Below are 13,081 nucleotides of genomic sequence, written 5' to 3'. Positions count from 1 at the left end.
TATATTTTAAAACACACAATGAAGTATGATAACACATACCACAGTAATTAACGATGGCAGTTAATTTTTAGATGACTAAAATGTTACTCATTTTTGAATAGTTTAAGCCAAGTATTTGTCAGTAAGCTTTCGTTCTTAAGATAAAAGAATTATTAAGATTATTTATTTTTTTAAGAATTATTTTTAAGAATCCTGGATAAATAGTATTCAGCTATTCTCAGACTCCACCATTATCTCTCAGATGACAGCAGCAGTCTCTTTGCAGGACTGTGATGAAGACCATGGGAGGCAGCTGAAGACCTCAGCATGAGCCCTGGCCCAGAAAAAGGACTCAACACATGTTATTTCTCAACCTGTGTCTCTTAAAGGCAAAAATCACACATTGAAATAACACTACTGAGCACTCTTTAATAATGATTCTGTAGAGAGATGCTCATATCTAACAGCAATATGGTTTATTTGCCATTTAGCAAGAATCAAGCAGTCTCAAAAACTGATAGCACATTTCATTTTTAGCAATCATAGCTGGAACTCTAGAACCATACTGAGCTCTTCTTTCATCAAAGCTCTTTCTTTTTTCTACTTTTTTTTTTTTTTTTTAAGAGAGGGAGGAAGTGGGGAAAAGACAGAGGGAGGGAGAAGAGAGAGAGGAGGCTTTCTCTCCCCAACACAGGAGCTCCACACCCCAACACAGAGCCCAACACAGGGCTCGATCTCCCAACCCTGAAATCACGACCTGAGCCAAAATCAAAATTCAGACACTTAACCGAGGAGCCATCCAGACACCCTTCATCAAAGCTCTTTCTTAGCAGTGGAGAATGTTCATGTATAAATGGTCAAACACTAAAGAAATACAGCTATGTATTTCAAACTTAATGGATTGGATATCTTATCTAAGGATAATTTTTGTTTGGTAATGACAACCCAGTGAATACCATATATTTTTTAAATTGGTCAAAATGGTACAGAAAAAAGTTCCTATCTTTTATTAGTTAAGAGCTGACTGATCTTTATGATATTTAAATCACTCATTGTATTAGAGGTGTAAGGCAAGGCATATATATGTGCTTTTACTCAGGCAATTAAAAATTTTTGACTTGAAAGAATAATGAAACTTCTGACAATATAGAACATAAGAGAACTAAGTCACAGTCTAAGCAATAGAGAATCATTAAGCATCTCAACTCTACTTAAAAAACAAACAAACAAACAAATATTTAGGTGATTCTTCCAGTCTAAGCCTCACTTGAATTGGCTGTAGAAGACTTACTGATGAAATACGTGGGACACATATGTAGGATATTACTTACTAATTTATGTTAATAGCTGAGAGCAACTGCCTTAACTATTCTGAACATTACCATCACTTTGTTAATGTGTGTAAGTCTGAAAGAAGGAAATTACCTCAAACTATTCAGTAGGCCAATAGTACATTGTGACACTGAGACAGAACAAAAATAAAAAGATTGAGAAAGAAACAAACAACTTCCCAGAACTGATTCCAATAAAAATTAATGACTGTTACCTCACCAGGGCTTTAAAAAAATGGCTTGTCTGTAATCTGTTCTCTCTCTCACTTTCACAGCAGCTATTTTAAACCCTTCCCCACCTCTCTGCATGTTCCTACACGACCATCTCCTCTCTCCATCATTCTCAGCCTCTTATTTCATAGATTAAAAAAATGAACAACCTCTAAATGTACTAATGTTTGCACCCGCTTTTCCCACCTACTCAACCCGATGGGTGATGTATGAACTGGTCTCTCTTACTATCCTCCTTCTATCCCTGCCCCTCTGCCTTACCAGCCCAGCAAAACCTCAATCCCCATAAATAATATACCTCTCTGCCTGATCTACTTCTACACGCATGCTGCCAAGTGCCTGCAGGAGAAAAATCACATGCCTACATGGATAAGATCCAGTACAAATTTATCATCTCCAACTTTCACTGGACCCTCAACGCCCTTTAATTCTTTCACCATCCCTTTCAACTATCTCTCTCATTCTCCTTTGTAATATTCCAAATCATCCAATTTTCTTAAACCCCCTAACTTACTCCAAGGCTCTTAACAGACCACATCTTCTGTTGATGACTATAAGAAATTGAGGTCATCAAGCAAGATCTTATTCAACTTCCCACACCTAACTACAAATCATATTCACACCCAACAAAATGTGCTCTTCTCCAGGTTGGAGGATCTTTCTCCTGGACAAGGCTCACCTGCACCCCTGTACCCCAGTAATCTGACTCCATGCTCTCCTCTTTCAATCACTTTCACTCTTAAAAATTTCCAAATTTCCTCTTCCGCTGGTTTCTCCCTTCTCTTTATGAGCCAGAATCTCCTCCAACTTTACAGACAAAGCAAAACACAGGAAACACACACACAAAACCCCTTCTCATCACCAAGTTCACATCCATCAATCTCTTTGGTTCTCCTTTCTTTCAAATTTCTACAAGTCCAGTATATTCCCATTGTCTCTCTTCATCTCCCATTCACCTCTCAACTCACTGTTTTCTGGTTCTGCCATTCTAGTAACTTACAAACTGGCAAATTTCATGAACATTTTTCAATCTTCATCGTACTGGGTCTCTATGATACACGGTAGTGCTGACTACTCTCTCTTTTCATACATTTATCTTTGGGCTCTATAGCCGCCCCTCTCCTGATTTCTTTTGGGACTGCTACTGTCCAGCTCCTGTTGTGTACCTTTCATTAGAAATTCATATTCTCCATGGTTGATCCTTAGTCAAGTGCTCTTCTCACTTGGCACTATAAGTCATGAGTACTCTCTCATCCCCTTCCAGGATTTCAACTACCCCATTCTTGCCAGAGTCCCCAAAGCACATATCCAGCCAAATCCTGTACCTGAGTTTCTAACTCTGCTTACTGAATACATTCACTTGGGAAGCTCACAAATAATTCAACTGAATCTATCTTTTAAAACTTTCTTTCTGAGCAAATGGGAAAAACATTCCCAATTAGTTTTCCAAATCAGAAACCTAGTAGACAGGTTACCTTGCTCCCTTCTACTCTCTTATTCTATTGCTTAAAATACTTCATTGGCTCCGCATGCCTCCCGGAAAAAGTGCTGACTTCTAATACAATATACAAACCCACCATGATGTACCTCCTATCAATCTCGACAGTCTTTTTTTTTGTTCCTCCTTGATATAAAGTCAACTTCTTGGGACTCCTTATAGATGTTGGCACATATTAAAATATTTGTTGCTTTTTATCTTGATTCATGTTTTAATCTCTTACTCTAATTATCTTCTTGGTTAATCTGGTCCAATTGGGCTAGTAGTTATCATTTAAGGCCTCAAGAATCACATCATATTCTCTCTCTTTTTTTTTTTCAAAAAGATTTACCTATTTATATAACAGAGAGAAAAAGAAGAGTATATGCACACGCACATGTGAGCAGGGGAAGGGTAGGGGGAGAGAGAATCTCAAGCAGATTCCCTGCTGCTCACAGAGTCCAATGCAGGGCTTGATTTCACCACCCCAGATCACAACCTAAGCCAAAATCAAGAGTTGGATGTTCAACTGACTGAGCCACCCAGGTGCCCCTACATCACATTCTCAAAGGAGACCTCCCTTCCCCAATCCCCACAGACTTTAAGATAACTTTCTTTCAAGGGGTGCCCTTCAGTGCTGAAAAAGCTAAAAGCAGCAGCAGTGACTGGCAATGAAGAGCAGTGGGGTCTGAAAGCCTCTGGAACTACCTGAATTTTTGAACTATGTACTTGTACACCTTGGATAAAAATATAAAAATTAAATATTCCCACCAAGATTGCTACACATGTAATCAATTTCACAAAATACCATAAAAAATTAACTGTATTTAGACTCTCTTGGGCCTGTAACTACAAAATTTCTTACAGAAGACCTGCCAAACAACAAAGCAAACTGAGATGATTCCATGAAGTATACAAAATATACCTGGGCAATTACATTCTTTGGTGCAATAAACCATCATTTCAAAAAAATAATGGAAATAGCAAATGGTAATTTATAACCCATCCCTCTTCCAAAACTCAACCATTATAGGAACGTTTTACAGAATGCTCAGTCTTCCTTTTATCTGTTAGAACTAGATGGAATTCACTCTGACCAGGTCTCAGATAAAGTTACATGGCTCACAGTAAATTGAAAGGAAGGAAAGAAAACATCAAACTTCTTAAACACTCATTCTATCATTTCTTCCTCTCTGTGATTTACTCTAACCTTCAAATTCCTGCAGCGCTAACCAGTCCTGGAAAGCCTGGCCTCAGCAACATGGACTTACCCTGTTAAACACTGGCAGCATCATGTACAGCTTCTCCTCTTGTTCCTTCTGAGTCATGTGCCGGGGAGGATGGCACAACTCAGTGAAGAGACGGCGGAGGTGCATCAGTCCTAAGGCATTGTCCTGGGGGCTGCACTCCTCCTGCCTCGGTCGCCCCATGATCCTCTTCACCATGTTCATCTTGGCTGGTTGGTGATAAACACTTCTGATTCTGTGGGAAGATGTTCATATGCAGAGAGTCAAATGTCAGCATCCTGACCAGGTCAACAGCTTAGAAAAAGCCAGGAAAACATCTTTTTCTACTTCTTTAAACAGAAAAGGTAGAGAGGCAAAACTAATTTTGATTAAGTCTCCCTAAGTGACAAATTAGGAATCATGGCACCCAATATGCCTACTGGCTTTGGCATAATTTGTATAAAATGTAAAACATTAGGGGGGCCTGGGTGGCTCAGTGGGTTAAGCCACTGCCTTCGGCTCAGGTCGTGATCTCGGGGTCCTGGGATCAAGCCCCACCATCAGGCTCTCTGCTCAGCAGGGAGCCTGCTGGCCCCTCTCTCTCTCTGCCTGCCTCTCTACTTGTGATCTGTCTGCCAAATAAATACATAAAAAAATCTTAAAAAAAAAATAAAATGTAAAACATTAAGTGTAAACATTAATTGGACAAGTATCAAATGTTCCTCATTAAGTTAGTCATATGAAGTTCAACAAATAAAGGGGCCAAAGATCTCACTATTAATATATTGCTTAATAGCTAAGCATAGGTAAAAAGAATGAAAAATAGAAAGTTCAACCTCATCTCAAAACAACAAAAAACAAAACAAAAACATTACCCTCTAAACATGAAGTTTTCTCTCTTTAATTATTTAATTTTTATTCTAGATGAACGATTACAGTTTAGGCACCTGTCTGAAGAGTCTACTTTGTTACAGTTTGAAAACATGCAAATTAAAATGAATACATCCCAGTATAGTTTACAAATCATAAGAAGACAGTAAAAACTTTCATTTACCAGAAGACCACTTTTTCAAACTACAGTTTGAAACCCTTTGGCAGGTCATGTTAATTCATTTAGTGGATCATTATGACCATTAAAAAAAAAAAGAAGTGAAATAGAAGATACTGGAGTACATATAGTTAGGGTGATTATTATTTCATGAGACTTATTTTAGGTAATTCATACATAACTACATCACAATGTAAAATATATCCCTGGCTAGAGCTGCCGTTAAGAAATAAACAAACCAACCACTGGGTTAGAATATGTACAAGAATCAATAACACAAAGCATTCAGAAAGCATCATCAGCCCTTTTCAACCACCACTAACTGTGCCAGCAATTAGCTAATTTCAGCCACAAAAAGAGGATATTTTACAAAGGAACCAGGAAGGCTGGGAGGACATTATGAATATACAGAATTTAGATAAAAGGCAATTTGCTTTTTCATCTGTAGAAAAGCAGGAATAACCTGAAGATTACTTTTTAATTTCTCTGCATAACCACATAAGCCAGTAATGCCATTTTTTAAGAAATGAAAAGATTACTGCAAGGCTAGAGCTTTACTTACTAAACATCTGTCTACTGATTTTTAAAACTCTAAGAAGAACTGGCCTCTTAAATATGACAGAGCTTGAGAATTTTGTGAATTCCATATTTGGCCCCGGGCTTCCGCTTAAGCACTCTAGCCAAATGCAACAGGAGGCCAGGAGATGACTCATCTCAAGTGAGGAGTAGAAAGACAATGCCTATAGCCCTGCCAGGGGCTCTTCTGAGCTGAGGGACCGCTGTCTAGAGGGTTCAACCCCCGGGAAGAGTACGCAGAAACAGGCAAAGGCCAAAAGAGCCTCTAAACCACAAAATGACAAACAAAATGTAGTCCAGGTCAAAGCTGTTTAACATATTTCATCCTGGGAAAATATTTAAGTCCTCCAACTATAAGGATTTCAACAAATATATTCAAATCACCTGTGTGCTATTTATAGTCCCAAAGAGTCCCAGAACAAAAATAAAACTTGAAGTAAATTACAAAACTTTTGATAATTAGCTAACATTTTAGATTATGCTTATCTGTTCTTTTTCCTTAGCCCACGGCTAGAGTTCCTAATCTAGACAGTCCAGGAGAGGATTTAGGAGAGTCATGTTCCTCTAACACTTCAAAAAAATGTTTAAAATATCCCAGCTTTCCAGAGGTCTGTGTCATTTTTTTTTAAAAAGTCAACTATCACTCCATATTAGAGTTACAAAGCCCTTTCAGACCTCCTCTTCATTCTACCTTCGGCAAGTGGGTAAGAGAGGATTAAAGACCTTTAAATAAGACCCTCTACTTTTAAATACCTCTACCTTTAAATAAGGCCCCAAGACAAGAGCAACTCGCTCAAAATCTCACAGTGATAAAGAACTGGATAAGAATCCAAACCTCCCACCTCATAGTCAAGTGTCCTTCCCATTTACTTATATATGCACATGCCTTTTTTTTTTTTTTTTAAGATTTTATTTAGGGGTATCTGGGTGGCTCAGTTCTCTCTCTCTGTCAAATAAATAAATAAAATCTTTAAAAGAAAAAATATATTTTATTTATTTATTTGACAGAAAAGAATACAAGCAGGGGAGCAGCAGGCAGAGGGAGAGGGAGAAGCAGGCTCCCCGCAGAGCAGAGAGCCGGATTCGGGTTCGATCCCAGGACCCTGAGATCATGATCTGAGCTGAAGGCAGATGCTTGACTGTCTTAGCCACCCAGGTGCCCCTTTAAGATTTTATTTTTAAGTCATCCCTACACCCAACGTGTGTAGGGATGTGTAGGCTCAAACTCACCACCTTGAGATCAAGGGCTGCATACTCTACTGAGCCAGCCAGGCGCCTCTTACATGCCTATTTTAAATTACAGAGTTCTTGGAAACCGTAATTCGAGCATATTTTTATTTAGCACCAAATAGCAGTTAGAATGGGAAATAAATCTTTTTGATTTCTCTTAAGATTCAAACTAATCAACTTTCGTAAAAAAAAAGAAACCACATGATCATATAACAACAAACATTAACTAGATGTAATGAAACTATTGTACCATCGTTATTTACTATTTGTCTGATTCAAAAGGATATATATCCAACAGCAAAGTGAGTTTACTGGTATTTCTCACTTACTCAGATAATCTCAGGGATGGAAAAAATTCAGATTCCTCCCTTTCTCCTTACTTATTTAGCAAGAAACACTTAAGCATATCAGATTGCTGGATCATTCCTTTGTCTCCACTCCAATATTTGTATTTAAAGTAGTATTCAGACCAAGAACTATTGTGTTTTAAATACTCTTCAGCAGTGAAAGACTATAAAGAATAAGCACTTTTCAGGCAAACCTGTACAAACATCCACACCCGACACTGGTAACTTCAGGTGAACCCTCTTGAATCTTGGGTTTCTCTTAGTTTGTAAAATCTTTCCTCATAGCCTTTCTGTAATGCATACATAAAAGAAGTTCATTTCTATTAAGTGTCAAGCACATTAGCTACTTTCAGTAATTCTTTCTTTCTTCCTTTAGGCCTAATCATGAAACATTTAATCCTTTTCATTTACATTTTTAGCTATTTAAGCAAGTAAGGAAAACAGCTTAAGCCTTTACAGTATTATGTTTTAGAGACTTACAAATGACAAAAGATGAGCAAAATATTTATTTCTTCGTTAGATGCTGAATAAGACTTATAAAGCAATATAGAAGAGATATGCATAATAATAATAATAAACCACAGAATGATTATTTTGGGGACAGTGTTATTAGAGGTTTTCAAAATATTTATAATGATTATTCTCCATAAGAACTAGTTTTCTAATACAAACCCTATTTTGTTTCACAAGAGAAAAGTGTTTGTACTGCCATAGTGCCAATAGGGGGTTATTTAAATAGCAATGAGATAATTACTGCAATGAGCCCAAGACAGTATTTCTTATTCTAATCTCTTGTGTTAATGTTTGAAAACCCCAGATACTTTAATCTTCTCCACCCAAAATTCTTTAAAGAGTCTGCCATTATTTAAATTACAGAAGGGTATAAAACAAGTAAATAGCCTAAATTTTAAAAATATATTTGTCAAGTAACTAGCTTCCTTTGAGTAGCTCAGCCAAAAGCTTAAAACAGCTTTCCTTTAAAAAAAAAAAAAAAAATCATTTAATTCCACAAGAGAAAAATAAATAGCTCACATGGCTAAGGGAAATCTTATTTCGTCAAAGAACTACAAGTAATTTCTCAGATTTTTTATTTTGTTCTTAAACCTTCTGGGGGGAAATTCTATTTTTTTTCCTCACTGCAAAGAGCAAAAGCAAAACTTCTCACACTTTCGAGGAGTGAAGAGCAAATCTTGGAGAGGCTCCCAACAAACTGGGTTTATCACCCAGTAATCTAACATATATATACTTTGAAACAGACCTAGGGCACCTTGGTTGCTTAGTCAGTTAAGCGTCTGCCTTCCACTCAGGTCATGATCTCAGGGTCCTGGAATCCAGTTCAGAATCCGACTCCCTGCTCAGCTGGGAGTCTGCTTCTCCATCTACCCCTCCCCCATGCTTGTGCTCTCTCTCAAGTAAATAAAATCTTAAAAAAAAGAAAGGAAGGAAGGGAGGGAGGGAGGGAGGAAGAATTTAATTCTTCTGCCTGTTAAAGTCTTAAGTTTTTTTGCCTTACTAGAATAGTCATTATCAGATTTTAGCCTCATCTATATTACAAGATCAGCCATCTCATTTATATAGCAAAATACAGTTACTTAAGACCTATTCCCAATATGCCCTTATCCTTCCCATCCCATCTGTACACTCATCATGCACACATATACTGAACTAGACAACCTCTCAAAGCATGTTTTTGGTGTGCTTAATTTTCTCTCTTCATAGACAAAAGCATATTCCAAAGTCAAAAGCAAGTCATTCACGTTTAAGAACATTTCACTTAATATGATTTCCAAGTACAAGTAGCCACCGTTGACAACTCCCTGACACCGTTCTCAAACCCCTCCTTCTAGCAGCTTCAACTGCTGTTTTGGGAGCCCCAAAAGCAAATTTAATAGTTAAATTTTAGCAGTTAGTTTACTTGATAAGATTAATATACTATAATTAAATTACATTATGGAATAAATAAACTTCTGTAGGCTGACCTGAAACCCTAGCATTCTCTGAAAGTATAATTTTATGCTAATTGTTCCAAATTTTGTATAAGATCTGCAAAAGAATATTTGTAGCGCAATGCTTTCGTTAGTTGATGATTACCTAATATGGACACATTTTTTGCATTCCACACACTTCCACTAACTTCTAGTAGGAGTCATTCAGCTCAGTGATCATTTATCAGTATCCTCAGTGGATGGCACAGTGCAGGGGAGACTGACCTCAGAAGTGAGATGCATATTAGCAAGCTGAAAACTTTCAGGGCCATACCCTCCACTTATCCCCAATAGAATCTTCCCTATTTCTGGAATTTCAATTGTGAAATCTCACTCTAAGATCCCAATTTTCAATCCATCTACTTTTCTCACTCCCTTAATCTGTGGTCTTTACTAAAAATGATCAGGTCAGGGATGCCTGGGTGGCTCAGTTGGTTAAAAATGATCAGGTCAGAAAACTGTATATACATAAAAAAAGGAGGAATGTCAGAGAAGAATAAATAAAGGTAAAATAAAATTGTATTTTTTGTATTCAAGGTGTTATACTGTTTCAAATATAAAATACAGTGATTCAACAATTCTATACGTTGCTCACTGCTCATCAGGATTAGTGTGATTTTGATCCCCATTACCTATTTAGCCCATCTCCCATCCACTTCCCTCTGGTAAGCATCAGTTTGTTCTCTAGAGTTAAGAGTCTGCGGGGCACGTGGGTGGCTCAGTGGGCTTAAGCCTCTGCCTTCAGCTCAGGTCATGATCTCAGGGTCCTGGGATCAAGCCCCTCATCAGGCTCAACAACAATCCTGAGGACAAGGAACATCCAAGGGAGGAAGTCAGCTTACCACCAGCAACAACAAATCACTCCTGCATGGGCAGGAGTATACTCTGTGATCCGAGTGATGGAAAGGAAATGACAAATGCCAAAGATGGTGTAGAACCGTATCAGTAAAGTCACACAAATGAAAAAAATAATGATATCAATGAAAACAAGAATGGCTTCTTCACAGACTGATTATACAGTGTTAAGGGTTTTCATTGTGAATTCCTACACTTTTATTTTTCTCAAAGTATCAGAGTTCATATATTCAGATAAATTTTGTTCTGCCCACCACATAATGATGCTAACATGGTTCAAAATACTTTCTAAAATTCCTCTTCAAAGTTGCTTTCAGAGTATTTTATAAGCTGTATCTAAAAATCAGTGTCATCATATATTGTTTTCCCAAAAATGGAGTTACCCAGCTTACTCATTTGCCTTAGTTTCTAAACTTCCTCCAAATAACGTTTGCCTATTACTAAATATCAGATCCTTTCAGAAGATTGAAAAATCATCATTAGTAATCAAACGACTGCACTTCAGACTGTGCAGCTCATTATAGGGAAAATACCCTATTAGTTTCAGAGCAAAGGCAGGTGTCTGTCTACTATATATATACAAGGCATATATATATATATATATATATATATATATATATATATATATATATACTGTGAGAGTACCAACCCCCCCCACGGAGTGGCTGTATTTGTTTTTCTAAAATTCCTAACAGATCAGTACAACTTCCCTTCAAACTGACATGACTGCCTGCAGTGGAATAGTCAAACCCTTTGCAAGACAGAAAATGTTTCTCAAAATCTGTTATGCATCCAATTTTGCGGTTTTGTCTTCTGCAATACCCCTCCCCTCCTTCTATGCTCACAGACCACCACCTAACCGCTGTTCTCTGAATGTGCCATGGAATTTCAAATCCTTCATGCTTTCCCCCCATGGTCTTTCCTCTGTCTGAAATGGCGCCCTGAGCTTTTTTTGTTTTTAACTGCCTGGGAACCTCTCACGGATAGCTCATGATCTTAATCTTAAAACAATTTAAACATACCTTCATGGTGGTAACAACCACCAGATCACATATTCAAATAAGTATTATCAAGATGTTCCCCACCTCACCTGAGTCTCTTCTGTTCCCGCCACCTAGTGCAGTAGCTTATATTTGCCATGTCCTTGCCACTAAAACAATTAAGACAACAATTTGAAAAGCAAGACTTTAAAAATATTTATAAGAAAATGTTGGACAGTATCTTTACAACTCAAGGTAAGGAAAAATGTCTTCATAAAAAAATTACACACAGAAAATGAACCTTATCAAAATTAACAACTTTTGTACATGAAAAAATCAACAGAAAATAAATACGAGCCACAAATTGGGAATGAAACATCTGAAATACCTATAGATGAACAAAAAAACACTCAATCTAAAATATATAAAGAATGACTACAAATCACTGAGAAAAGTAAACCACCCAATTAAAAAAAATGGGCAAAAAAAAAAAAAAGGGCAAAAGACAAGCATTTCACAGAACAAGGCAAACAAATGACCACAAATACAAGAAAGGCTGCACAACCTGGTCAGTAATAAAGGATAGAAACTTATAATGTTCTGACAGCTTTTTGTCCTCTGTGGTATGAATGTGTGTTCATTTCCTTTTGTGTTTATGCCACTGACTATCATCTACCTACCCCAAGTCCACAGGACGCATTCTCAACACCTAAAGAAACATGCACTAGGGATCCACATAAAGCTCCACCAGGGTTGAGCCTGCAGTCAACAGCCAATAACCTAATCTGATCCTACCTCAGGCTATTTCTCAAAACTGTCACAAGTATAGTAAAAACATCTTAGTGATTTAGGGGGATTATCTCCAGGGAACAGGCAGTTCCACCACCATTTCTATACATTGAACCTAGTGTGAGGTTAGTGACCTACATATTTTTCTAAAAGAAGAGAACTACCAGGGCACCTGAGTGGCTCAGTGGGTTAAGCTTCTGCTTTCGGCTCAGGTCATGATCTCAGGGTCCTGGGATTGAGCCCCACATTGGACTCTCTGCTCAGCAGGGAGCCTGCTTCTCCCTCTCTCTCTCTCCCTGCCTCTCTGCCTACTTGTGATTTCTGTCAAATAAATAAAATCTTTTAAAAAATAGAACCACCTTATAGATTTAAAAAATAAAACTATCATAGATTTTTTTAAATATATATATTTTTTATATTCAACTTTTTAGTGTTTGTCACATACCAAACATGAATAATAAATGTATTATGGATGGCTACGTGGATAGGTGGATAGAGTGAGGCAAGATATCTTCCTGCTGACACTTATTAACTTTTCCATAAACTCCTCTATCCAAATTGTTTCAAATACTCTTTATTCATTTAAGAGATGTATATGAATGAAAACACGAAATTTACAAAATCTGTAAAGAAACACACTTTAAAATATAAAAGGTGGTACGGATATGAATCTTTTGGACAAAAAATTACTTTTTGCCAGATATAACCTTTTGCTAGCCAGAATATTATTGCTTACCTTCTCATTTTTTCTTGCATTATTGTACAAATGAAATATAAAAAGGTACTTACATTCTCATGACTAAGGGGTACATTCTCACTAAAGAGGTCAAAGAAAGGGAGTTGAGGAGTGAAAGGGTAGAAGGAGAGGAGAAAAGAATAAGAAAACTGTATTTCTCTATCCTTCCAATACCAACATGTAAGAATGACTGCCACAAATAGCCATGTCCTAATTACATCATTTCACTGTTGATCACATGTGGCCCATTTTAAAAAATGCCTTTGGGGAAGAATAAGAGGAGAAATGCTA

General features: G+C 37.3%; 1 protein-coding gene across 4 annotated transcripts in view; it reads right to left on the bottom strand.

The window, feature by feature from the left end:
• Positions 1-13,081, bottom strand: part of WDFY3 (WD repeat and FYVE domain containing 3) — a 238,448-nt gene that overhangs the window by 174,096 nt on the left and 51,271 nt on the right. For all 4 annotated transcript variants that reach the window (XM_045989611.1, XM_045989613.1, XM_045989612.1 and 1 more), the window contains exon 2: positions 4,290-4,500. In XM_045989611.1, the coding sequence (XP_045845567.1) occupies positions 4,290-4,469 (180 nt within the window). In that variant the 5' untranslated portion in view covers positions 4,470-4,500. The remainder of the gene's footprint in view (positions 1-4,289; positions 4,501-13,081) is intronic.

Source organism: Meles meles, chromosome 2, assembly GCF_922984935.1.
Source record: "Meles meles chromosome 2, mMelMel3.1 paternal haplotype, whole genome shotgun sequence".
NCBI lineage: Eukaryota > Metazoa > Chordata > Mammalia > Carnivora > Mustelidae > Meles > Meles meles.
Note: the sequence above shows the minus strand (reverse complement) of the source record. Positions and strands in the feature narration are given on the sequence as shown.